This window comes from Lynx rufus, unplaced genomic scaffold, assembly GCF_022079265.1.
Source record: "Lynx rufus isolate CCGP_SWC_20201006 ecotype Redwood Valley unplaced genomic scaffold, mLynRuf1.p SCAF_26, whole genome shotgun sequence".
NCBI lineage: Eukaryota > Metazoa > Chordata > Mammalia > Carnivora > Felidae > Lynx > Lynx rufus.
In genome coordinates, this window is record NW_025814841.1 from 15,078,030 (window position 1) to 15,105,542 (window position 27,513).

Below are 27,513 nucleotides of genomic sequence, written 5' to 3' on the forward strand. Positions count from 1 at the left end.
TTAAAAAGTGAATATGATCCATAACAGAAGTTCAAACCTAATTTTGTCCAAGTCCGAAGAAACCCTAGGAGTGTGTCACTTCTGAACCACACCAGAGATTCCAGACCATACTACAACCTTGTAGGGCTATGAGACCTATAGGCCACGTGCTAGTACACAATGGTCAGATCATTAAATAAATCATTCTAGGGGCGCCTGGGTGGCGCAGTCGGTTAAGCGTCCGACTTCAGCCAGGTCACGATCTCGCGGTCCGTGAGTTCGAGCCCCGCGTCGGGCTCTGAGCTGTCGGCTCAGAGCCTGGAGCCTGTTTCCGATTCTGTGTCTCCCTCTCTCTCTGCCCCTCCCCCGTTCATGCTCTGTCTCTCTCTGTCCCAAAAATAAATAAACGTTGAAAAAAAAAATTAAAAAAATTAAAAAAAAAAAATCATTCTATGGGGGACAGACAATACTATGTGGACACAAGTGCTCTCATCCCACAGCCACACAGGAAGCAGAGGTGTAACACCACATTTGTCTTGTTTTTGCACATGCTATTCAAATAAGGACTCTGGCAAAAAAATAAATAATCCTCAAGTAACATTTAGTATTTGTTTTGCAACAGCAAACAAAGAGAAAGAACAATGACATGATAATAACTGATGCTTGTCATATCCAGAAATACAACACAGACCAATTTTTAATCTCTCCCTCTGCGTTTTTCCACTTCAGGCAAAAGAAATGAGTCTTTTCAAATGTGATTCTCATGACAGAAGAATCCCATGCTGTGCTGTGTATCCCCCTAGATATGTCTGCATTAACTTCTCTTTCCCTTATCTTTGAACATGTCAAAGATCAATTCTTCAGAAATGGGGCTATAACTTCATGAAGACAACTGTAGCTCAGACCTGTATCTTTAGGCAAAGTAAGCCAGCTTTTCTGTTTAAATAAAGGAGTGTATTTTGGACTTTTAACTTCATTAAGCAGATAATTAACTCTGCATTTCTGTCAAGAAATTAAGTGTTCCAGCCAGCGATTTAAGAAAGATAAATTTAAAAAGATTTCCATGAGGAAAATAGCGAGCTATTCAAAACCATACGTACATGACACATGATACAATAATTTCTCATTAGATCTTATTTCTTGTTGGGGTGGGAAAAGGGGTGCAGGGCTGGGAGGATTGGGAAGATTGTCTGAAAACAAAGTGATCATGAAGAAAAAAGTGGTTACAGGGATCCCTGTGGATTTAGGGGTACACTGGAGGTTTACCTGGGGCCTCTGACACATGTCTAAGACTTTGAATTTTTTTAAGTCCTCTCAAGATTACTTGCAAGACCATTGCTTAGTTTTTATACACTCATTCAAGAAACAGTAAATAAGGTGAAATGTGACAAACTGCAGTCAGCATGACCTGATCCTGACCACTGAGAAACAACAGCCTCTTCTAGAAATGAATGAGGGCCTCTAGCAGAACCAGTCCCCAACTACCCGCTTGAAAGGTCAAAGGGGGGCCGATACCTGCAGGCTCTTTTATCTTCCTTCTCTCTTCTCTCTTAAAATCCTGCCCCTTCTCTGACACTCGCTTCAGTCTTACCTCTTCCCTGAGTTTTATCTGATTGCTAACTTAACACTGAGCGCTCATTTGTGAATGTCAAGTTTATTCACAGCCTGGTGTACCAGCAATTAAATACATTTTATTCACTGTTTTATTATTCATTTTTTCCTCTTCTGATAAAATAGAGAATCTGTTAATGTTTTACAAGTTTGTATTTGTGGTATTTTGTGACAAGGTTTTTAATTTTTTTTTAACGTTTATTTATTTGGGAGAGAGAAAGAGCGCGAGCAGGGGAGAGGCAGAGAGAAAAGGAGAAACAGAATCGGAAGCAGGCTCCAGGCTCTAAGTGGTCAGCACAGAGCCTGATGTGGGACTCAACCTCATGAACCATGAGGTCATGACCTGAGCTGAAGTCAGACGCTTAACTGACTGAGCCACCTAGGCGCCCCTGAAGTTTTAAAAGCTTTATTTGGTATTATGGAAAATTATCTTGTTCCTCTAGGATATAAGATTTTAAGTGCAGAGTCGTAATTTCCTACAGCCTTGCAGCTCTGAAGAAGAATCTGAAATCTTGCATAACACCAACAGGCATAAGGTATGGCCCCAAAGTTCAGATCAGAGAAATGGGAGAAGGTGAGTCAGAAAGCTAAAGACAAAGTGGAGACTAGTTGGATTTGGCGGGAGACAGAGACGATGGCTTGGTTCTTCCCATAAGTGAGCATGGGTCTCAATGTTCAAACTCATCATATCAGCAATGGAAGATAAATGACATTTCACAGAGAAGCTACTCAATATGGTAGCTAACCTAGTTACCAAATTTATATACAAAAAAAAGTCATGTTTCAATATACCACCAATATGAAGTTAGGAATATGAAGAGGCAGGCCAATTAGAAAAGCAACAGAAATACAAAACATCTGTGAATTGATTTAACCAGATGTGTTTTGAAACTATATGAAGTATCATAAAAAACTTCATGAGACCCAAAAGGAAGCGTGGATGAATGGAGAAGGATGTATGCAGCTGCATGGGAAAGCATATTACCAAGATAAAAGTTCTCTTCAAGTTACAAATGTAATGTAAATCCATAAAAATTCCCATGGAATTTTTGCTTAAAACTGGAAAACAATGAAAACTTACATGAAAATGGCAAGACAGAAAAAAATAACTCTTTGGAAAAGAAGAATAGTAAGGGTAGATTTGCATTTTCACATTTTCAAATATACCCAAGTATTCAAAAATTAAGACAACATCTTAACAATACTAGATAATATAGCTTTACAAGTGGAACAGGACAGTGAGCTTGGGCACAGATCCAAGTAGAAGTATTTGACAAACGGTAACCAGGGCATTTTAGTGAATGGATAAAAAATGGAGAAATAGTGCTGGAATAGTTAGCTATTTGGGAAAAAAAAAATCAGGTGGGCTTCTATTTGGATATTTTCAGATCCTGTATAAATCTACCCAGAGCTCAGAAGGCCACAGAGATTTCTGCTTATTGATCCCTGGTATATTAGCCTTTCTTTTGGATATATTTCACTCTCCAAGTAAAAAGCTAAATATTTCTTCTCTGACATGACAGGTAACTTCCTTTGTTTTCTAGTTAATGTTCCATCTATCCCTCTGGCAATAGACCATGTATATTAAAAAGTATGAACTTCTTTGCCCAGAACTTTGCTTATACACCATTTATATTATTTTAGCATTAAATTGGCATCTCAGCATTTAGTTATCTGCTCCTGTCCTTAATTTCTTTCAAATGTTCTTCACATATTACACAAAGCTCTGGAAACCTATGTGTTCATTTGCTTAAAACAAAGCTGAAAACAACCAGGGAAGCTAGAAGTCTCCAGACTTTGCTGATCAACAACTAAACTTTGAAGAGCTCAATCATTTCAAAGACCAAACTGGTCTAACACCATGGCACCAATGTGCCATGATACAACTTAGAATTGTTTATTTGCAGCATATTCCATATGGGACCACATAAACCTTAAATAAAAATTTTCAAATGAGAATTTGGCTTAAATCTGACTTTATGATATTAATAAATCAACTAACCACTTTGTGACTCAGTTTCCACATTTTTAAAAGAGAGACAGAGACAGTGTGAGTGGGGGAGGGGCAGAGAGAAAGAGAGGGAGAGAGAATCCCAAGCAGGCTCCCCATTGTCAGTGCAGAGCTCGATGCAGGGCTTGAACCCACCAACTGTGAGATCATGACCTGAGTGGAAACCAAGAGTCAGACGCTTAACCAACTGAGCCACCCAGGCATCCCCCAAAATTGTGATTTTTAACAAGTGAAAAGAATATGGAGCCCAGGGAGCCCAGTTGCTAAATATAAGGAAACAGGGTTAGAGAAGAGATGAGAGGGTTGAAATGAAGAAGTCTACAGACCCCAAAAACAGATTTAAGAAGGGAATGACTGAAACCCAATGATGCTAGGACTCATCTATATTGTTCCTTAAAATAATTGAAGATGTATTGTAGAATGCACTTGTTTGAAAACAGCTTCCAGGTGAAAACTACAAACTTTGTATACATTTTAATTTTGGACATTTTCCCAGTTTCACTCATCAAGGTGAAGTAATTATTCACACCCTAAGTAACTCTTTTAAGAACATCATTTTTCACTTTAGCTTATGATCATTTCCTTTTGAAGTCTTACCAGTAAGGCTTAAGGGAATCTGGAATTCCATTTATGTTTATATAAATAGCACAAGATGAATTTTAACTTCCGCATCAGAATTCTACATTTTCTTTGAGATTCCAAGCACACCACATACTAATGATGTAGGTTAGCTTATCACCCCACTGTAGAAAGAAAAATGAATAGACAAACCCACTATTTTTTTGTGAAATCCCAAAGCCAGACAGGGAGTTCTGCTTTTACCTACTTTCAAGGCTTCCAAATAACCATTTGGAATTTGACCTATGGTGTTTATTCTGAAAAAATAATCCAGGTAACCCTTGAGGACCTATATAGAAAGGCTTGGGTTAAGGGAAGAGGAAAGGGGAAATAACAGTGACAGACTGTATCTGTCCCGAGTCACCTCCTGGGGTTTAAGTTAAGCAGCTGGAATCCATTTTATCCATTCTCTGACACAGCAGACAGATACACTCACAAATGGCTTGCATTTCACTTTTCATAAAAGCCTAGAACAGTCAGCCCTCCCTACTGAGACAGGACTTTTCATCTGGGTAAAAATATAGAGAGATTCTCAAAAAGAAATGCTGAATTTCTCACTCAGAAGGGTTCATTGTGCTAGACAGCATGGAGAAGATGTCAGTGCAACAGTGGCTTGAAAAAACTGTCAAACTCCTGCATTTCACTCATTTTTGAGCTATCACATGAAGAACCTTTCCTAATTTTATTTTGGATCATTTAAAAAAATCTTTTTTGTCCTTGATTAAGCAACATGATTATACAGATTAAATGCATTTTCAAGAGTCTGTGCTAAGAAATAGGCTTTGTACCGAAGAGACCAAAATAGAACAGGTTGATCTTCATTTAAATCCCACAAAGCCTCACTGTATTAATACAAAGAACATGATTTTAATATAATGTGTGAGAAAATAAAAATTATGTGCTTGATTTTTCTTCCTATTAAAGGATATCTGAATACTTCTTAGATGGACTTAGGAGCAATTTTTCTTTCAGGAGCAAAATTACTTCGATTTTAGAGCAGAATGAGTATCAATTTAAGTCACTTTATTTAAGCAATCAGCAAAGTTTTACTGACTACATTTTGTCAGGCTCTGTGTCAGGCTCTGGATATTCAAAAGAGACACTGTCCTTGTCCCTCCTTACAAACAACAAAAATCTAAACAAAATACAGAAGTGCCTGGGTGGCTCAGTCGGTTAAGTGTCCAACTTCAGATCCCTTGGTTCATGAGGTTGAGCCCCACATCAGGCTCTGTGCTGACAGCTCAGAGCTTGGAGCCTGGTTCAGATTCTGTGTCTCCCTCTCAAGCATTCTCGCCACTCAAGCCCTCTCTCTCTCTCTCTCTTTCAGATAAATAAACATAAAAAACCAAAACAAAATACAGGGGTGCCTGGGTGGCTCAGGTGGTTAAATGTCTGACTCTTGATTTTGGCTCAGGTCATGATCTCACAGTTCATGAGACAGAGCCCCACATTGGGCTCTGTGCAGACAGCTGGAACCTGCTTGGGATTCTCTCTCTCTCCCTCTCTCTCTCTGGCCCTACCCCACCCTTTCTCTCTAAGTAAATAAACATTAAAAAACAAAAATAAAATACATAGTTACTCATTCTGATTATTGCCAGAGAAGGACAGGAGATACTCAGAGATACTCTTTTACATAAGGTGCTCAGAGAAGATTTGCCTGAGGACATGGTATTAAAGGTGAGGCCTAACGAACAAGGAGAGAAGTCGGCCACACCAAGCAGAGATTTTAAACAATTACCATTTCTGGAGGGAAGGTCCCAAGGAGTAAAATCTTACAGTTTCCAAATACTCCTTAACAGATCAAAGGAAAACGTATTCAGATTCCATTTGTTTCCTCTTTCTAGAATTTGTTATTTGGATTATAGGACATCTTAGGCTGATGCTCCAATTTTCTTACACTTTCTTTTTTGCTTTACTTTTTGGAACACTTTCTAAACTTTATTTTCCAGAATTCTGGAAGTCTTTATTTGTGCTCTTATTCTAATTTCAAACAGCTTTTGATTCACGGAAGCAATATCTTCTCTTCTCCTTCTGAGGGGGCTGAGGAGACTGGGAGTTTTCATCTTCCTGCATAGTCAGTCCCTTGTATTGCTTTGTTCATTCATTCCTCCCTCCCTCCCTCCTTTTTGGTTTGTCTTGATCTCTGCCTCTCCCGTAAGAAATTTGGGGATACGTGGCTGACTGTACATCTTTAATGATGGGTTGCGGACAAGCCTTTAGGATTTAAGGGGAGAAGAGGGAGATGAGGTTGAGCTCTATCTACCATGCGAGAGACTTTAGGTGCTTCCTATCGTACTAGTTGGCTTTCTCAGAGACAACCTCTTAGGTCTGCCTGCAGGATGCCAACCCTCTGGGAGTTAAATGAAGGAAGAAAGCTGGAGGTCCTTTCATTTAGAATGTAAGTTTCTACTTAATCCTCCAACTATGGAGACAAGGCAGAGATCCTCCCCTTGAACCCTTAAAGAGAACAAGTCTAGGTTTTCTACCTGGGTGGATCAAAAGGCAGTTGCCCAGCTCCATAGAGAAGAGCGGGGAATCACAGATTTCCACCAGGTCACTCTGCTTTAGCCCCACCATTCCCTGCCATTTCCAGTGCCAATGAGTGCCACTAGATCCCCGTGCCTTTCTGCTTTCCCACTACAAGTCAAGCCACCAAATGTCTCAGGTCGGCTGCCAGCAGCCACTTGCTCATCTGCTTTTCAGTTTCCAACTTTTGTTACTACAAACTTCCCCCTTAAAAAAATCTCATTTTAGTTTTCTTTGGGGGCTTCGGGAACAAGTGGAGTTCAAGGACATACATATAAATCTACTGGCTTTCTCCAAAAATTCCGCGTTAGCTTTAAACATTCTCATTTCGAGGGATTGGTCAGGAAGATGGCGGCGTAGGAGGACGCTGGGCTCACCGCATCCTGCTGATCACTTGGATTCCACCCACACCTGCCTAAATAACCCAGAAAACCGCCAGAAGACTAGCAAAATGGATTCTCCGGAGCCAAGTGTAGACGAGAGGCCCACGGAAGAGGGTAGGAAGGGCAGAGAGGCGGTGCACACTGCACGGACTGGCGGGAGGGAGCCGGGGCGGAGGAGCGGCCCGCCGGCCAAGCAGAACCCCCGAGTCTGGCTGGCAAAAGCGGAGGGGCCGGATGGAGTGTGTTCCGACAGCAAGCAGGACTTGACATCTGGAAGGTTATAAGCTAACAGCTCTGCTCGGAGAACGGGAGGGCTGGAGGACAAGGGGAGGGAGAGTTGTTGAGCCCCAGACGACAGAGCGCAGTTTGGCGGGGAACAAAGGTGCTCACCAGCGCCATCTGCCTCGCCCATCCCCCAGCAAAAATCCCAAAGGGAACCAGTTCCTGCCAGGGAACTTGCTTGCACCGCGCAAACACCCAACGCTGTGCTTCTGCGGATCCATCCCTCCGGGGGGGTCTGACTCCCTCCCGGTGCAGCAGGGGCCCTCCTGAAGCGGATCTCCGAAGGAAAAGCAAGCTGAGCCTGCCCCTCCCACCCCTGTCTGTGCACCTTGCCGAACCACCCCGGCTAATACGCCAGATCCCCAGCACCACAAGCCTGGCAGTGTGCAAGTAGTCCAGACGGGCCATGCCACCCCACAGTGAATCCTGCTCTTAGGAGAAGGGAAGAGAAGGTACACACCAGTCTGACTGTGGCCCCAGCGGTGGGCTGGGGGCAGATATCAGATCTGACTGCGGCCCCGCCCACCAACGCAAGTTATTCAAGACAGCACAGGGGAAGTGCCCCGCAGTCCTGCACCGCTCCAGGGACTATCCAAAATGAAGAAACGGAAGAATTCCCCTCAGAAAAATGTCCAGGAAATAACAACAGCTAACGAACTGATCAAAAATGATTTAAACAATATAACAGAAAGTGAATTTAGAATAATAGTCATAAAATTAATCGCTGGGCTTGAAAACAGTATAGAGGACAGCAGAGAATCTATTGCTACAGAGATCAAGGGACTAAGGAACAGCCAGGAGGAGCTAAAAAAAATGCTGTCAATGAACTGCAAAATAAAATGGAGACAACTACGGCTCAGATTGAAGAGGCAGAGGAGAGAATAGGTGAACTAGAAGATAAAATTATGGGAAAGGAAGAAGCTGAGAAAAAGAGAGATAAAAAAATCCAGGAGTATGAGGGGAAAATTAGAGAACTAAGTGATGCACTAAAGAGAAATAATATACGCATAATTGGTATTCCAAAGGAGGAAGAGAGAGGGAAAGGTGCTGAAGGTGTACTTGAAGAAATAATAGCTGAGAACTTCCTGGATCTGGGGAAGGAAAAAGGCATTGAAATCCAAGAGGCACAGAGAACTCCCTTCAGACGTAACTTGAATCGATCTTCTGCACGATATATCATAGTCAAACTGGCAAAATACAAGGATAAAGAGAAAATTCTGAAAGCAGCTAGGGATAAACGTGTTCTAACATATAAAGGGAGAACTATAAAACTCATGATGGATCTCTCTACTGAAACTTGGCAGGCCAGAAAGGAATGGCAGGAGATCTTCAACATGATGAACGGAAAAAATATGCAGCCAAGAATCCTTTATCCAGCAAGTCTGTCATTTAGAATAGAAGGAGAGATAAAGGTCTTCCCAAACAAACAAAAACTGAAGGAATTAGTCACCACTAAACCAGCCCTACAAGAGATCCTAAGGGGGATCCTGTGAGACAAAGTACCAGAGACATCGCTACAAGCATAAAACATACAGACATCACAATGACTCTAAACCCATATCTTTCTATAATAACACTGAATGTAAATGGACTGAATGCGCCAACCAAAAGACATAGGGTATCAGAATGGATTAAAAAACAAGACCCATCTATTTGCTGTCTACAAGAGACTCATTTTAGACCTGAGGACACCTTCAGATTGAAAGTGAGGGGATGGAGAACTATCTATCATGCTACTGGAAGTCAAAAGAAAGCTGGAGTAGCCATACTTTTATCAGACAAACTAGACTTTAAATTAACGGCTGCAACAAGAGATGAAGAAGGGCATTATATAGTAATTACAGGGTCTATCCATGAGGAAGAGCTAACAATTATAAATGTCTATGTGCCGAATACGGGAGCCCCCAAATATATAAAACAATCACTCACAAACATAAGCAACCTTATTGATAAGAATGTGGTAATTGCAGGGGACTTTAACACTCCACTTACAGAAATGGATAGATCATCTAGACACACAGTCAATAAAGAAACAAGGGCCCTGAATGATACATTGGATCAGATGGACTTGACAGACATATTTAGAACTCTGCATCCCAAAGCAACAGAATATACTTTTTTCTCTAGTGCACATGGAACCTTCTCCAAGATAGATCACATACTGGGTCACAAAACAGCCCTTCATAAGTATACAAGAATTGAGATCATACCATGCATACTTTCAGACCACAATGCTATGAAGCTTGAAATCAACCACAGGAAAAAGTCTGGAAAACCTCCAAAAGCATGGAGGTTAAAGAACACCCTACTAAAGAATGAATGGGCCAACCAGGCAATTAGAGAAGAAATTAAAAAATATATAGAAACAAACGAAAATGAAAATACAACAATCCAAACACTTTGGGATGCAGAGAAAGCAGTCCTGAGAGGAAAATACATTGCAATCCAGGCCTATCTCAAGAAACAAGGAAAATCCCAAATACAAAATCTAACAGCACACCTAAAGGAAATAGAAGCAGAACAGCAAAGGCAGCCTAAACCCAGCAGAAGAAGAGAAATAATAAAGATCAGAGCAGAAATAAACAATATAGAATCTAAAAAAAAAAAACAAAACTGTAGAGCAGATCAATGAAACCAAGAGTTAGTTTTTTGAAAAAATTCACAAAATAAACCTCTAGCCAGGCTTCTCAAAAAGAAAAGGGAGTGACCCAAATAGATAAAATCATGAATGAAAATGGAATTATTACAACCAATCCCTCAGAGATACAAAGAATTATCAGGGAATACTATGAAAAATTATATGCCAACAAACTGGACAACCTGGAAGAAATGGACAAATTCCTAAACACCCACACACTTCCAAAACTCAATCAGGAGGAAATAGAAAGCTTGAACAGGCCCATAACCAGTGAAGAAATTGAATCAGTTATCAAAAATCTCCCAACAAATAAGAGTCCAGGACCAGATGGCTTCCCAGGGGAGTTCTACCAGACGTTTAAAGCAGAGATAATACCTATCCTTCTCAAGCTATTCCAAAAAATAGAAAGGGAAGGAAAACTTCCAGACTCATTCTATAAAGCCAGCATTACTTTGATTCCTAAACCAGACAGAGACCCAGTAAAAACAGAGAACTACAGGCCAATGTCCCTGATGAATATGGATGCAAAAATTCTCAATAAGATACTAGCAAATCGAATTCAACAGCATATAAAAAGAATTATTCACCATGATCAAGTGGGATTCATTCCTGGGATGCAGGGCTGGTTCAACATTCGCAAATCAATGTGATACATCACATTAATAAAAGAAAAGATAAGAACCATATGATCCTGTCAATCGATGCAGAAAAGGCCTTTGACAAAATTCAGCACCCTTTCTTAATAAAAACCCTCGAGAAAATCGGGATAGAAGGAACATACTTAAAGATCATAAAAGCCATTTATGAAAAGCCCACAGCTAACATCATCCTCAATGGGGAAAAACTGAGAGCTTTTTCCCTGAGATCAGGAACACGACAGGGATGCCCACTCTCACCGCTCTTGTTTAACATAGTGTTGGAAGTTCTAGCATCAGCAATCAGACAACAAAAGGAAATCAAAGGCATCAAATTGGCAAAGATGAAGTCAAGCTTTCACTTTTTGCAGATGACATGATATACATGGAAAATCCGATAGACTCCACCAAAAGTCTGCTAGAACTGATACATGAATTCAGCAAAGCTGCAGGATACAAAATCAATGTACAGAAATCAGTTGCATTCTTATACACTAATAATGAAGCAATAGAAAGACAAATAAAGAAACAGATCCCATTCACAATTGCACCAAGAAGCATAAAATATCTAGGGTTAAATCTAACCAAAGATGTAAAAGATCTGTATGCTGAAAACTATAGAAAGCTTATGAAGGAAATTGAAGAAGATATAAAGAAATGGAAAGACATTCCCTGCTCATAGATTGGAAGAATAAATATTGTCAAAATGTTAATACTACCCAAAGCTATCTACACATTCATTGCAATCCCAATCAAAATTGTACCAGCATTCTTCTCGAAGCTAGAACAAGCAATCCTAAAATTCGTATGGAACCACAAAAGGCCCTGAATAGCCAAAGTAATTTTGAAGAAGACCAAAGCAGGAGGCATCACAATCCCAGACTTTAGCCTCTACTACAAAGTTGTAATCATCAAGACAGAATGGTATTGGCACAAAAACAGACACATAAACCAATGGAATAGATACCCCAGAACTAGACCCACAAACATATGGCCAACTAATCTTTGACAAAGCAGGAAAGAACATCCAATGGAAAAAAGACAGTCTCTTTAACAAATGGTGCTGGGAGAACAGGACAGCAACATGCAGAAAGTTGAAACTAGACCACTTTCTCACACCATTCACAAAAATAAACTCAAAATGGATAAAGGACCTGAATGTGAGACAGGAAACCATCAAAACCCTAGAGGAGAAAGCAGGAAAAGACCTCTCTGACCTTAGTCGTAGCAATTTCTTACTTGACACATCCCCAAAGGCAAGGGAATTAAAGGCAAAAATGAACTACTGGGACCTCATGAAGATAAAAAGCTTCTGTACAGCAAAGAAACAACCAACAAAACTAAAAGGCAACCAACGGAATGGGAAAAGATATTTGCAAATGACATATCGGACAAAGGGCTAGTATCCAAAATCTATAAAGAGCTCACCAAACTCCACACCCAAAAAACAAATAATCCAGTGAAGAAATGGGCAGAAAACATGAACAGACACTTCTCTAAAGAAGACATCCAGATGGCCAACAGGCACATGAAAAGATGCTCAACGTCACTCCTCATCAGGGAAGTACAAATCAAAACCACACTCAGATATCACCTCATGCTAGTCAGAGTGGCTAAAATGAACAAATCAGGAGACTATAGATGCTGGAGAGGATATGGGGAAACGGGAACCCTCTTGCACTGTTGGTGGGAATGCAAATTGGTGCAGCCACTCTGGAAAACAGTGTGGAGGTTCCTCAGAAAATTAAAAATAGACCTACCCTATGACCCAGCAGTAGCACTGCTAGGAATTTACCCAAGAGATACAGGAGTGCTGATGCATAGGGGTACTTGTACCCCAATGCTTATAGCAGCACTCTCAACAATAGCCAAATTATGGAAAGAGCCTAAATGTCCATCAACTGATGAATGGATAAAGAAATTGTGGTTTATATACGCAATGGAGTACTACGTGGCAATGAGAAAGAATGAAATATGGCCCTTTGTAGCAATGTGGATGGAACTGGAAAGTGTGATGCTAGTGAAATAAGCCATACAGAGAAAGACAGATACCATAGGTTTTCACTCTTATGTGGATCCTGAGAAACTTAACAGAAACCCATGGGGGAGGGGAAGGAAAAAAGAAAAAAAAAAGAGGTTAGAGTGGGAGAGAGCCAAAACATAAGAGACTCTTAAAAACTGAGAACAAACTGAGGGCTAATGGGGGGTGAGGGGAGGAGAGGGTGGGTGATGGGTATTGAGGAGGGCACCTGTTGGGATGAGCACTGGGTGTTGTATGGAAACCAATTTCACAATAAATTTTATAAATGAATGAATGAATGAATGAATGAATAAATAAATAAATAAACATTAAAAAAACATTCTCATTTCTTGTTATGCACCTCACATGCCAGAATATCTTTTTTAATTTACCAACAACAGGAAATGTAATTCTCATCTCTTGCCCCCTCCATAGCAGTCAACACTATCGACCAGTCTGTACTTCACTGGAATACCCTCCCCAACTTCTGGACGCCACAGTCTCCCAGATTCCCTCTCCTCTTTGTGCCCACTCCTTCTCATCCCAACTCATTCTCCTCCACCCACCCACAAAAGTTGCAGTTCCTTAAAGGTCAGTGTTAGGTCCTCTCCTTGTTTTACTGTATATTCTCTCCCCACATGATGTCATTCAAGTTCTTTGCGCAAATGTTGACAATTCACAAACATATGTCCAGTCTAAACTTCACCTGTCAGATACAGATCTCTGTATCCGATGGTTTACTTGAATTTCCTTAGATGTTCAAAGGGAGCTTAGATTCAACAGGTCTAAAATACAACTCACGAGCTTACTTCCTCAAACCTGGTCTTCTTTCAGCAGTCTATGTAGTGCCACCACCAGACACACGAGCGAAAAACTAGGATTCACGCTGGACATATCCTTCTCCCATTCCCCATATTCTATCCTCCTCCAAGTTTTATTGATAGGATCTCAAATATATGTACAATTATTTTCCCTTTCACCATATTGTCTGCCAATAACTTTAAACTACCAACATCTCTCGCCTGGGTTAGTGAACTAGCCTCCTCATTCATCTTCCTGATTCTGTTCCCCACATTCTCCACCCTAATCCCAAGCTGATTCTTATATGGGCTTTTCAAAAGACTGCATGAGTTTCCACATCTCTGCTTAAAATGTGGTTGATTTATTTACATCTAGGAGGCAGGTCTACATCCTTAGGTTCACCAACAAAATCATGAAAGCTACGGCCCCTCTCTGCTAAACCAGTTTCATCTCAAATCATGCCACTCTTGAGTTTTCTAGACTTTAATCTTACCGACCATCTTAATTTCCTTGAATGCCCTGTGCCTGCTCCATGCCGCTTCCAACACAGGGACTTTGTACATGCTGTTCCATGTGTCTCTTTCTCCTTTCCCTAGCTATAACTTCATCTGCAATTGCACAGGTGTCATTGCCTCCAGCATGAACCACATGTCCCATCTCGTGCTGCCCTCTGTTGTGCTAACGATGGCTTGTTCACACACTCGTCTCCTTACCAGAGTAAGAGCTGCTTGCACAGCTCTTTGTATCCTTGCATCCTCAGCAAAAAGCACAGTATCTGGCACCTCATGTTTTGGAATGACTACAATAGGTAATTTCATATCGAGAAAATAAGTTGTAGGTGGTAAAAATCAATATACACTTTTATGGTACATTAGGGAACAGGTGTGATTTTCCAAGAAAATGTTTTCAAAGAAGAGATTTTATAGAAAATAAGCACCAACATTTCCTTACTTTTTTTGTTTTGCCCATGGCCTTCAGGATGGAAAGATTGAGGTCTTCAAGTGCTGCTAGTACATTCTCATATTCACCCAAGTGCTGAGAAAAATATTCTAAAAGGAAGAATATTGAAAAAAGTTAATGTTTGCATTTAGGTATCCTAAAGAACAGCAAAATCAACTGATGATTAATTCCATAAATGAGCAAAACAAATTGCATGTTATAACTGAAAACTGGAAGGTTTTCAAAAGAGACTAAGGTGTCAATATATTCATTTCAAAAAAAAAAAAAAACCCTAAACAGTTACAATTATCCTTGAAGAAATGCTTTTTCCTACAATAGGGAAAAAAATGAATCTGGATCTATGGGCAAGACTATCACAATAAAAACTATTCTCAACAGCATATTATTACATTACTATAGTAATCATTAAGATAGTAGTTTCAGAAAAAAAAAATACATGACATTTTATCATCTCTCCTGGGAAACATTTAAGGAAGGTAAGCTCTCCTCATGGCTAAGAATTAATAAGGCTACAAAACACGAAGATGGCCCCCTTGGTATCTCTCATGTACTACTCCTGTCATAATTTATTTTTTCCACGATTTGGGCAGAGCAAAAGGTGTATTTACCACATTTTCAGTAGGCAGAAATAAATAATACATTGGGTGTTACAATTAAGAGTATGGAATATAGACGGTTCCCAAACAAGGTGAAATAGAGGAGAGATACATGCAAAACCTCATCTTTACTTACAGAGATCTATATATTTCTGAAATGAGAGATCTAGCTTGACCAAACCGCATAGAAAGTCATACGCTGAAAAGACCTAGAACTTTCAGTCACTAGAAAAGCATTAGCCCTCACCATTCCTGTGAACTCATCATTGGATGAGCTGTAGTTTATTATTGCCTCTCCTTAGTGTGCCATAACTATTTGTGGAATCAAATAGAATGACAAGCATAATCCATATAAAGCTATTTGAAATCACTGAGATAAATTTCAGCATGTCTTATGGAAACTTTATTTCATACTCCAGATGGAATTATTTGTTGACACTGATATTAATAACAAATTGGGAGTACCACTGAATGATTTATTAGTAAGTGTGCAGAAGTCATCTGAGAAGAAAAATAAACACAGGTGAGCAATAAATCAATTCTAGATTATGGCTGTCAAACTATGGTTTGTGTACACATGGATTAAAAACACACAGGATGTTTTTGACAAAAAGAAAATGCATTCCTGATGATGTAGTTCTTAAAAAATGCGTGGTGTATATCATCTCATAGAAAGGTTTGTTCAGGAAGGGATTAGTTGGAAGATAAATAAGGAAGCAGATACTCCTTAAATACCTGCTTGACGGTAACATTTTAATTCTTGGCTAGGATACTGATTTTCTCTGAGTGGTGACCAATGTGTCTGACCTTGTCCACGCCATTATTTGCAATCAATGAATAAAACCGTTTATGAAGTAGCAAGCAATTAATGTGGCTACAGAAAATCAATTTAAAAAAAATTATTATCAGAACAGAATCCACACTAAGTTGCAACAAGGAAAACGTGTAAAGAAAAATGGAAAAAAGTAAAGCTGTTAGCATATTTTTACTTATTTATATACAAAGACTCAAAAAAGATTGTAATGGGGATCTTAAATGTAAGCATGCAGAAATAGATTAAGTGGAAAATAGGATGTGGTGCTTAAAAATCAGGTTTAAGAAAAACAAAACAAGAAGGAACACCTAAAATATTTTCATGAACAATATATCTGGCTTAACTGATGAAGGTCCCTGGAGAGAATATAAATGGTCTTTTCCACTGTGAAATTAGATTTATGAAGGCACATGCTGATAAAACACATGGGAAGGTTTCTGAGCTGATACCTCTTTAGCCTTCGTGCCTTCCTTCTTTTATTCATCCACTCATTCATCTCAATTATCAAAGCAGTTAGGGGGAAAAAAAAATCACTCCCTAAGCAATACATTGGGACACAAAGAAAATAACTCTCAGAATAGAGAGAACTGCAGCACCTAAGCTCAGATAGGAGCTTAGGTGTAAGGGTTATTTTGAGGAGGTGCAGGTCAAAGTCACTCAGATTGTATTATAACTTAGTAAGGGGCACGTTCCAGGGCAAGTGGGGCTCTAATGAACTCAAAGTGGGAAGTCAGACGAAAGAGCCAGGACATTTAATACCGATAAAAGGAGAGAATCCCCAATCTCCACTTCATCATGGTGAGCTTTCATATAGTCATTCCAGGACTTAACACACATTTACTTAGTGCCTTATTTAAGGAGCCTACAACCAGGTAGGGGAAATAAACATTCCAACAAATAACTGTTATACACATGATCATTGTGCCAGACAATGGTCCAAGAACCCAGAAAACTGTCCTTCAGAAATGGAGAGATAAACAGTTTTCCAGAGCAGCAAAACCAAAAGGAGTTCATCACCACTAGACCAGCCTTACCAGAAATGTGAAAGGGACTGCTTTAAGCTGAAATGAAAGGGTACTCATTAATTATTAACGAGAACACATATGAAAGTGTAAATCTCACTGGTAACTGTAAACATATAGTAAAATCCAAAATAATCTAATGTAAAGGTGGTGGGTTAATCGATTATAAAGCTAGTATGAAGGTTAAAAGACAAAAGTATTCAAATGATAATTACAATAATTTACTAGAACCACAAAATAAAAATATGCAAATTGGGATATCTAAAGCATAAAAATTTTCATGGAGGTGAGCGAGCAAAAAATGTAGAGCTTTAGAGCATGTTCAAACTTAAGTTGTTATTAAGTTAAAACAGACTGTTATAAATTGTTTTATGTAAGCCTCATGGTAACCACCTACACTAGGTACACACACACACACACACACACACACACACACAAAGAAAAAATTGAAATATACCACTACAGAAAAGTATCAAGTCACAAAGGAAGAAAGCAAGAGAAAAAGAAACAGAGGAACTACAAAACAGTCAGGAAACAATCAATGATACATAAATAAGCATACATGTATAACTACTTAGCTTAAATGTAAATGGACTAAATTCTCCAATGAAAAGATGAGTGGATGAATGGATTGAAAATCTTTTGTTGCCACCAAGAGACTTATTTCAGGTATAAGGACACAGACTGAAAGCGAAGGGATAGAAAAAGATCTTACATGCAATTAGAAACCAAAAGAAAGCTGAAGTAGCTATAGTTAGATCAGATAAAACAGACTTTAAGACAAAGATTATAAAAAGAGACAAAGAAGGTTATTATGAAAAAATAAAGGGCCAATCCACCAGAAGGATATTACATTTGTAAATATACAGGCACATAACACAGGAGCACATAAATATAGAAGGCATATATTAACAGATCTAAAGAGAGAAGTAGACAATACAACATAGTAAGAGACTTTAATATGCCACTTATATCAATAGACAGATCATCCAAACAGAGAAATCAATAAAGAAACAATGGCCTTAAATGACACATTCGACCAGATAGACCACACACACACACACACACACACACACACACACACACACAGAACATTCCATCCAAAAGCAACAGAATACAAACTCTTCTCAAGTACACAACGAACATTCCCCAGGATAGATTAGATGTTAGATGTTAGGTCACAAAACAAGCCTTAATAAATTTAAGAAGACTAAAATCATATCAAGCATCTCATCTGACCACAACAATGTAAAACTAGAAATTACAAGATGAAAACTGGAAAATTCACAAATCTGTGGAGATTAAACAACCCTCTCTTGAACAACCATGAATCAAAGAAGAAATTAAAAGAGAACACAAAAAAAATAACTTGAGACAAATAACAGTGAAAATACAACATACCAAAACTTATGGGATGCAGCAAAAGCAGTTCTAAAAGGGAAGTTCATAGAGTTAAATGCTACCTACATCAAGAAACAAGAAAGATCTCAAATAATAATAATCTTTGCACCTCAAGGAATTGGAAAAAGAACAAATGAAACGCAAAGTAAGTAGAATGTAGATCTTAAAGGTCAGTCATGGGGGGTAATATACAAGGCAGTAACTGTAGTTAGTAATACTGTGTTACATATTTGAAAGTTGCTAAGCGAATACATCTTACAAGTTCTCATTACAAGACAAGAACTGTGTGTGGTGATGGATGTTGACTTATCTATCAAAGTATATTTGTCAATGTCAACGCAGGCATAAGAGTATCTGGAAGGATATGCTCCAAGCAGCTAGCAGTGGAGGTCACTATCAGGCAAAAGGAGAGATAGAGACAGAGAAAGAGACAGAGAGACAGAGAGAGTGGGAGGGAGGGAGAGAGGGAAGGGGGGAGGCTGACATTTTGTCTTACATGCCAATGTAAGTCTGTATTGCTAAAATTTAAAAACCAGTTAAGTATTATTTTCATAACCAAAATAAAGCAATACTTTAACATATTTTGATTTCTAGGTATATAATTTAGTTAACTAAGTAAAAGCAACAGAATGAAAGTTGTTAGATACCTGGACCTTTTAACTGGCTTCCCTGAAAGAGCACAGGAAATCTGTTTTTCATGCCAATCAAATGTCATCCCTCCCATGCACCAGGGCAAATTTGTTCGGGATGTGAGTCGACAGATTTTACTTGCGTGCACTGAAGCATTTGGTTTTGATTAGAATCCAACTTAAATATTTACTTTATATTTACAAAATAACAAGACATGAAACTATACTCTGGAAATTAAAATGCATATTCTTGAGCAGAGAGGGGGAGGATTATAACACACAATTGGGACTACAATCACTGGGTTTAAAAATACAGAGCAATTTGGTTGCATTAAAACCCCATATACTAGTTCCTTAACTATGGGGAAATTCATAGCCAAAGCTTTTTCTAAGTAAAGAGTAGGTTTCTAATCGAGTTCTATTATTATAGAAGACAAATTAAACTTTTTTTTTTGTAGCGGATTAAGTGAAGATACACAATTACACTGAGAGGATAATGTAATACTCTTTGATGACAATACATAAGCAACATAGCAAATAAGAGCCACTAAATGTCTTCATCTTAAAAGCCCTTTTAACAGTTTGCTTTCTCAAGAGCCATGCCTACCTAAGCAAAGTTAAATAGACAACAAAAAGAATTAAGTGGATGATTTGAGGAAATCCTTATTTTGGCCTAACCTACCTAGAAATGGGTCTCCCAACCTCACAAAATTATTGACATAATCTTCTCCATTTCCCTACTTCATCTCTCCACTTCACTGGCAGCGACCATCTGCCCATGGATGAGAATGGATCACAACTTGACCTTGATCCTGATTGCTGTTCTTTAGAAAGCCTGGTGGCCAGGGTCCCCACGGGCCCTTTTGCCTCCTTGGCACAGTTTAATACCCATGTGTGGACAGATCATGGTTTGATTATGTGTAAAAGCATGTCAGGATTTCCTCCGTTTTTCTCTGCTAGTGTTTCATAACTAACAAAACATGAACTGCTTTAGTACCGAGATACCTTGCTTCTGCATAAACAGCTTGCTTTTCAGCTGGATTCTTCTCACGGAATACAAGATAGACACAATACAGGAACAGGAAATAGAGTTTTTTAAGACCATTGGAAAATGTGAAAGCTCATGGTTGGTGATTATCATATTTGTGTTGTCCCGAGTTCTTTTCTTGAAAGTTTGTATTCTGATATATTGTCTTGGCATATCCTCACTTGGTGTTGCTCTACCATTTTTGATGAAATGGAAGATAACCACTCTTGAATATTGTAAAATGGACTATGTGATGATTTGGTAAACTTCAAATTTATAAGGATTATAAGATATTCAGGAAGTGCTTATGACTTCAATTAAGAGTTTCAAAGAATATCATCTATAAAATTATTTCTAAGAGGCCTAGACAATAAACTCAAACTTGGACAAGGTGTTATATATTTATCTTAAAACATAAAGCTTAAAACCTTCCAGTGTTCAGAGAAAAATGGCTGTTTCACACTGAATAGTCTCACAGTGCTCCACAATTTGCTCAAAACAAAAGATAAATCTCAGAAATATTTGCCTTCCCACAGTCCTAGCCTTTGACTTTTGTTTCCAACCACAAAGATGAAGAAAATAATAGAAGAGGCTATTAAATCAAGAATCTGTAGAAATTCCTCTCTCCATTGAAACTTGTTTTGCAAGTGACATTTAAAACTCCAAAACTGTTTAGGCAGGTATGGGACATGTTGTTTTTACATGTCAAGGGGGGTCAGTCTTGCAATCTATTTGAAAAGAATAATGAAGTTGTATTAAACATCAATTTAAAAATATATTCAAACTAGTGGAGAGTGTTCTACTATGAAACTAATTGTACCAAATGCAAACAAAATAACTCTCCTCCATGAACAAATTGAGTCCCAACTCTTTCTGCAGTGAAAAACATGCTTGAGTAAAACTCAGTTAAGATAAATCCTTTGAGATCTCAATTATCTTTTATATTCCCAAATTCCTAATCTAGGACATCAATTTTAGGGTATATAGAAATTTATATAAGATGGCATTCTTTGGGTGATGGGTATTGAGGAGGGCACCTTTTGGGATGAGCACTGGGTGTTGTATGGAAACCAATTTGTCAATAAATTTCATATAAAAAAAAAAAAAGATGGCGTTCTTTTTCATTCTAAAGCAAGTAGTGAGTTTGACTGCCTCCCCCTCCCCCAACACAACTTACCACATAGTTCTTCTGTGTCGAGATTGCTGAAAAGAAAAAAAAAATAGTTACTTTGGTAATATTTAAGTTTTTAAATAGTTAAGTACAGTTATTCCCCAATTTAGGTCACAATAATAATAGAGGATATGTAGTTATGGTATTTTTCATGTAAATTCGACGTTGTTTACTCAATTATGTTAACAATGATTATATCAGAGTCTGTCTGTGAACAAATAATTGTTGGGGTTTGTGTTTTCCCCAGTATCATGCTGGGGAATACTGCATACTGGTGAAGAATTAGAGGCTCTGGAGCCAGAATGCCTGAGTTCAAATCCTGACTCGACCCTTTACCACCCTGGGATCCTGAGTACTTTGCATCCCTGGGTCTCCGTTCCTCAACCACAAGGTGGGGATAATAACTTCTGTTTCATATGAATGCAATAGGATGTGAATGGGTTAATAAATACAAAGCAGTTAAAAGAGTGGCACAAAATAAGCACTTAATAAATGTTAGCTATCATGATTTCGGACTTGGTAGAACTACTAGAACTTTCATTATCTAAATTCAATCTTTGAGGGAAGTTTGACTCAATGTCTTCTTGGAATGATTTCTAAAACATAATGAAGAGTTACATGGCTTAATATTTACATGTAAACAACAGATGCCTTTTACGAATGTAACTATGGAACAGCAGATGAAATGTTAGTAGATATAATACATTCCTATCAGAATAGTGTCTTGACCGAGGAAGGCTTGGTAAAGGAATGCAAGAATGGTCCAAAATCAGGCAATAAATAAATACAACACTACACTGTAACTTAAAGGAGAAAACTCATATTAACTACTAGATGAGACATTAATAAAATTTTAATTTTAGAAAGTTCATTTAAAATTTTTTTGAAAAAGGACGTTAGAGTGGGAGAGAGCCAAAGCATAAGAGACTGTTAAAAACTGAGAACAAACTGAGGGTTGATGGGGGGTGGGAGGGAGGGGCGGGTGGGTGATGGGTATTGAGGAGGGCACCTTTTGGGATGAGCACTGGGTGTTGTATGGAAACCAATTTGTCAATAAACTTCATATAAAAAAAATAAAATAAAATAAAATAGCTTCTTATAAAATAAAAAAAAATAAATAAATAAAAAATAAAATTTTTTTGAAGTGGGGTGCCTGGGTGGCTCAGTCGGTTGAGCATCCGACTTCAGCTCAGGTCACCATCTCACGGTTCGTGAGTTCGAGCCCTGCGTCAGGCTCTGGGCTGATGGCTCAGAGCCTGGAGCCTGCTTCTGATTCTGTGTCTCCCTCTCTCTCTGCCCCTCCCCATTCATGCTCTGTCTCTCTCTGTCTCAAAAATGAATAAACATTAAAAAATTTTTTTTAATTTTTTTGAAGTTTATTTATTTTGAGAAAGAGAGAGAGGGAGGGGCAGAGAGAGAGAGAGAGAGAGAGAGAGAAGGAGAGAGAGAATCCCAAGCAGGCTCTGCACTGTCAGCACAGAGCCTGATGTGGGGCTCAAACTCACGAACCTGTGAGATCATGACCTGAGCGGAAATCAACGGTTGGATGCGTAACCAACTGAGTCACGCAGGCACCCCATTCATTTTAGCGAGTTTAAATGAAATTGAAATAAAAGTAAACCTCCTAAAGATTATAAAGACTTACTAAGAGTCAGCTGCAAGCACCAATTGACTGAAAATCTTGTACTTCATACAACCGCCACAGGTCAAAGTTCAACGTAAATAACCATCATGATCCAGTTATCGTCTACACAGCAGTCAGGGTTGCTGGACACTGGGTCATTTTACCAGTCCCGTTGCTAATCGTAGTGTGATTTTAAATTCAGGATTATATCCTCAGACATTGAGTATTTGATCTTGGATAAAGGGCATCTCCTTCCTTAAGCAGATCTCTTTGTAAAGCTGTATGTGCCACCAGGCAGAACATGTAAAGTCTTCTGCGGAAGTTTTGGGGTAGGTTTCTGTTCATTCATTTATCCCATGGGCTTTCATCGCTACACGCCACGCATTGTTCTGTCATAATCAACCAGGTGGCAACAGATCCTGAAAAGAGTATGACCAGTCACTAGTCTCTAGCAACTGGATAGAGCTAAACTCAGAGAGTAAATAACTAAAATGCAATTAAATTGCTGCTATGGGGGAAGTGGCTGACTGCAAGGTCAGCAGTGACTCCAGAGGATAAAATTTTGAGTTTAAAGAGGGGTAGAAAAGGCAGACAAAGGAAGACCATTCCAGTGAGAAGAAACACTATTTGCAATAACAACCACAAATGCGAGGAGTAGTTCCTGTGGCTGCAACATAGGCCATTAATGAAGAATGGGACCAAACAATGAAAAGCCTCCTGTGATAACCTAGTAGGTTTCTTGGTTCTCTTGCCAATTTGGAATCATAGAGGATTTTAAAGAAGGTGAGTGACATCATCAGATTTATACTTTAGGAAGGTCACTGACAGACGGGTTGAGGTTAGATAAAAAGAGAGCGAAAAGAGGCCAAGAGACCAATGTGGACATTGTTACTAGACTCTGGGCCAGCTGATCCCAGATTGGAGGGTAGAACCCAAGGGGTGTGCAAGGCCATCCACTGGAGGCAAGAAGATATACTTCAACTTTATACACACACACTTTGAAAACTTTTTATTTTGAAATAATTTCAAAATCTACAAAACAAGTGCCCTTCACCTAACCCCTCCCCCAGTTGTCAATATTTTATTTCATTTGTCTTACCACCTTCTTTATTTTCTCTGTTTATGTCTTTTCAAACCATTTGATTGTACGTTGCAGATATGATATCCCTTTACCTCTAAGTACATCAGTGTATATTTTCTATAAACAAGGAAGAAACTTACATACAAGTGAAATTAATATCCATTCAATGCCATTATCAAATCCAGCAGTTCTCAAATATTTGTATTTGTATTTAACTTTATGCCTCTTCATTTCTTTTTGTGTAACTTTATAGTGTATTAATATTAATACAGTGGTGCACACATAGGATTTGTAAGTCTTTATATGGATTTCGAGGCAAAAAGCAGTAGCTAATATGGGAGCTTGGAGGAGGGGGCAAAAAGAATAGACAGATGTGAAGAATTTTGAGGGAAAACCATCAAAACTTGGAATCCTGTTGGATTCAGAATTAGATCACTTAGAAATTTTTAGTATCATTTCAAACATTTTGCTCATTAAAACACAGGTCATTTCCTAACCTTACTGTTTTCATAGAACTTCAGACTTAAAAAGGACATTAAAGGTCACTTTTGTTTTTGTATGTTCTTCAGAATGGTTCACAGGTTCATAATGAGATTTCGTTTTCATTTCAAAGGAATAAACAGCCCAATCCATTATGAAAATTAAATTACGTGGAATATATCCTAAAACATAGTAGTTCAGAGTAATTTGCATGACATTAGCTGCACTTGTTCCTTAATAAAAGGCTATGTTCCTAAAGTACTATAGTGCTCCTCTCCTCAAACATTCTTTAGCTCTTTCTGTGCTATGTTGTTTGTAGTAGGTAATAAAGCACAGTTCTTTTTTCTTTTTCAATTTTATTTATTTTGAGAGAGACAGAGAGAGTGAGAGCTGGGGAGGGGCAGAGAGAGAGGGAGAAGCTTAAGCAGGCTCCGCAATGTCAGCACATGGCCCCACGCAGGCTCGAACTCATGAACTGAACCTTGAGATCATGACCCGAGCCAAAATTAAGAGTTGGATGCTCAACGGACTGAGCCACCCAGGTGCCGCTGGCTCTTTTTTTATAGTAGACTTACCTGTGTGAATTCTATAGGATTGATTTCTTACAGGATACCTCCAGCCTGTAGTAACGTGGGATTGTAAAGGAATATTAAGCCGTAGATGAGCCTAGAGGATATCCCATAGCATGGTATATTGTTCGGTTTCTTTTCATGTTTGTAGCAAGAAAACCTATACTCTTTTAGCTATGCCATTTTTTTTTTAAAGAAAGCTAAATGGAAAGAATAAATGCTAGTTACATTGTAAACATTCTTACTGAAACAGAATCAGAGGGGGTGTTACTATCAGAATGCATTCTCAGCTAGATGCCAAAGAGGGGTAAAGAACAAACATATTCATTGCAGCCTAACTGACAACTGTGGGGGAAAATTGAAACTAAATGTTCATTAGCTGAATAACTAAGTAAACTGCATATCATTATATAATCATTAAAATGTATCCACAGAGTTGTCAATAGCTTGAAAAATGCTTAAGTTTAGAAGTTACATAAAAATGTGAAACCAGATATAAGTGGTATATATAGAACCAAAAAATGTGACTTGGGAAGAAGTGAGGAACCATATCAACAGCAGATCGCATTGCTTCTGGATGCTAGGACTTTGGGTGGGTTTGCTCTTTCCTTCTTTACAGCTTTCGAAACCTTTGTTTTTCTTATCATTACAAGGTTTCATTTATACTGGAAAAAGTGTACTTCATGATTAAAAGCAAACTGAAGCAGGAAAAGATGTTAAGCATAAAAGGCAAGGTTCATATCATTCTGTTCACACGACTTGACTTGTGAATCCATTCAGTATAAGTTACAATATACCTGTCCGTTTGGATTTGCCATTCAATTTTGCAAAAGCACCCCTCAGAAACTCCAAGAACAGCAAGGACAAGATACACTGCACGCCATTCATTTATAAGTCTTGGGGACAGCTGAAGTTGTTTTGATTTGATCTTCTGTGTTGGGCACTCTGAGTTCGGATGAACTAAACTGCTCTCCTGAGGAGTATGTCTACCGTCAAGAAAAGAGAAAATATTCGGGAAGTCCAGACTGATTTCTACTTGAGAATTCAGAATCTTTCTAATAGAACCTTTTACATGCCAGCTCTCAATTCTAGGATCCACCTCAAAATAGTCTTGGCTTCATGTTAACATTCTTAGTCATCTCTGAAGTATTTTCTAACAGAGTTGGCTGCCTTTGCTGTATAAATAAGTGACTCTCTTGCTGAAAAACCACCATTCTGAACTCCTTCTTTGCTTCTGATTATATTCAAGAGTTTTAGCTTCATCCTCAAAATTAATACACTGTGGATCTTAGCAGGAATCTTTAAAGTCTAAGTTCTAGCTCACCTTTTACTGACCTTCCAGTGCATCTCTCAGCCGCCTGAATATCACCAGTGTAAACAGGTTTCTTCTTCAGTGGGCAAAACAGTTTGCTAAACACTGCTAAGCTTCCTAATAACCTGAAGGAGTTAACACTGGCCTCCAAAGAGGTTTACTTCTAGACAGTATTTGAGGCAAGGAGAATGTGACTCAATGAGCCATGCACTTAGCTCCTCCCTGATGGGAGCACTGTAGTGATACCCACTTGGGTTTATCGGCAGACTAGCAGGCTGGCTACATCACAAATATGCTCAGCCATCACAGTGTTCATTTTACAGAAGAATATCACGATCTTCCAATTCACTAAGAATAATCTGAGCAGAATATCTTTCTGTTAGCATCAGAGCAACTGTGTTCAGCTAGTTCTGACTCACCAAGCAAAACAGCATTAAGGAAAATCAACAGAAGCAGTATCGGAAGATCCGAATGATAAAGGACCTGACCTTGCAAATAATGTTGGGATAGATTGTAATTCCATGATGTGTATATGTACTTGATCACACAAGAATCCCCGCCCCACCAGAGGGACAGGGCAGATTGTGAGAGAGACTGGAGCCTAGAATGGGATGTGCCTCCTGGGGGAGATCAGGTGCTACAGACACAAACTGAACTGAGGTGAGCGCTCTCAGCTGAGAGACATCCATCTAGAGGACAACAGAGACAGAACGGGGGCCAAAGGGATTTTAGGAGCAGATTCTTTTCAGATATCTTCATATGTGGGTCAGGGGAGGGGGCAAGTTACTTTAGTCACCAGACCCCTGACCCAAGAACTGAATATGAGGGCCCAGCATGAATGCAGGTCCTTGCTTATAAAAGAACAGCAATACCACAAGGGTTATCAAATAGGGGCTTGGGCCGTGCAATGAGCCAAGGAAACCAGAACCAGGCCAGAAATGGAGATTGTTTTTAAACATTAAAATTTTTTCCCAGTGTAAAATGATTACCACAATCAGGCTGATGAACGCATTCATCATTTCACATAATTACCATCTTTTTTAAGATTCGTTCTTATAATCAAGACAAATACTCAGTTGTCAGAAGCAAGACAATAAATGAGGCCAGACTGTCAATATGGTTGACAGGACGTGGCATTCCAGGACAACTGAGTAAACACTCGTAAGAGCTCTGTAAATCCCTTCTGCTGAAGGCCACAATTGTTCCTAGAGCCAAAAGTGAGTCAGACCCTGTGATTACAGGTGAAATGATCCCAAGGATATGGAGATGAGGGCTACGGAGTGTTGTAGGCAGGCAGCATTTGGCAAGCAGCTGGCTCTAAGT

At 38.9% G+C, this 27,513-nt stretch overlaps 1 protein-coding gene across 1 annotated transcript in view; it reads right to left on the bottom strand.

The window, feature by feature from the left end:
• The window catches only part of NECAB1 (N-terminal EF-hand calcium binding protein 1), a 191,792-nt gene that overhangs the window by 89,953 nt on the left and 74,326 nt on the right, over window positions 1–27,513 (bottom strand). Inside the window, exons 4-5 of the mRNA XM_047088996.1 lie at window positions 21,131–21,156; window positions 14,456–14,553 (exon numbers count right to left, since the gene is read on the bottom strand). Of these exons, the coding sequence (XP_046944952.1) occupies window positions 14,456–14,553; window positions 21,131–21,156 (124 nt within the window). The remainder of the gene's footprint in view (window positions 1–14,455; window positions 14,554–21,130; window positions 21,157–27,513) is intronic.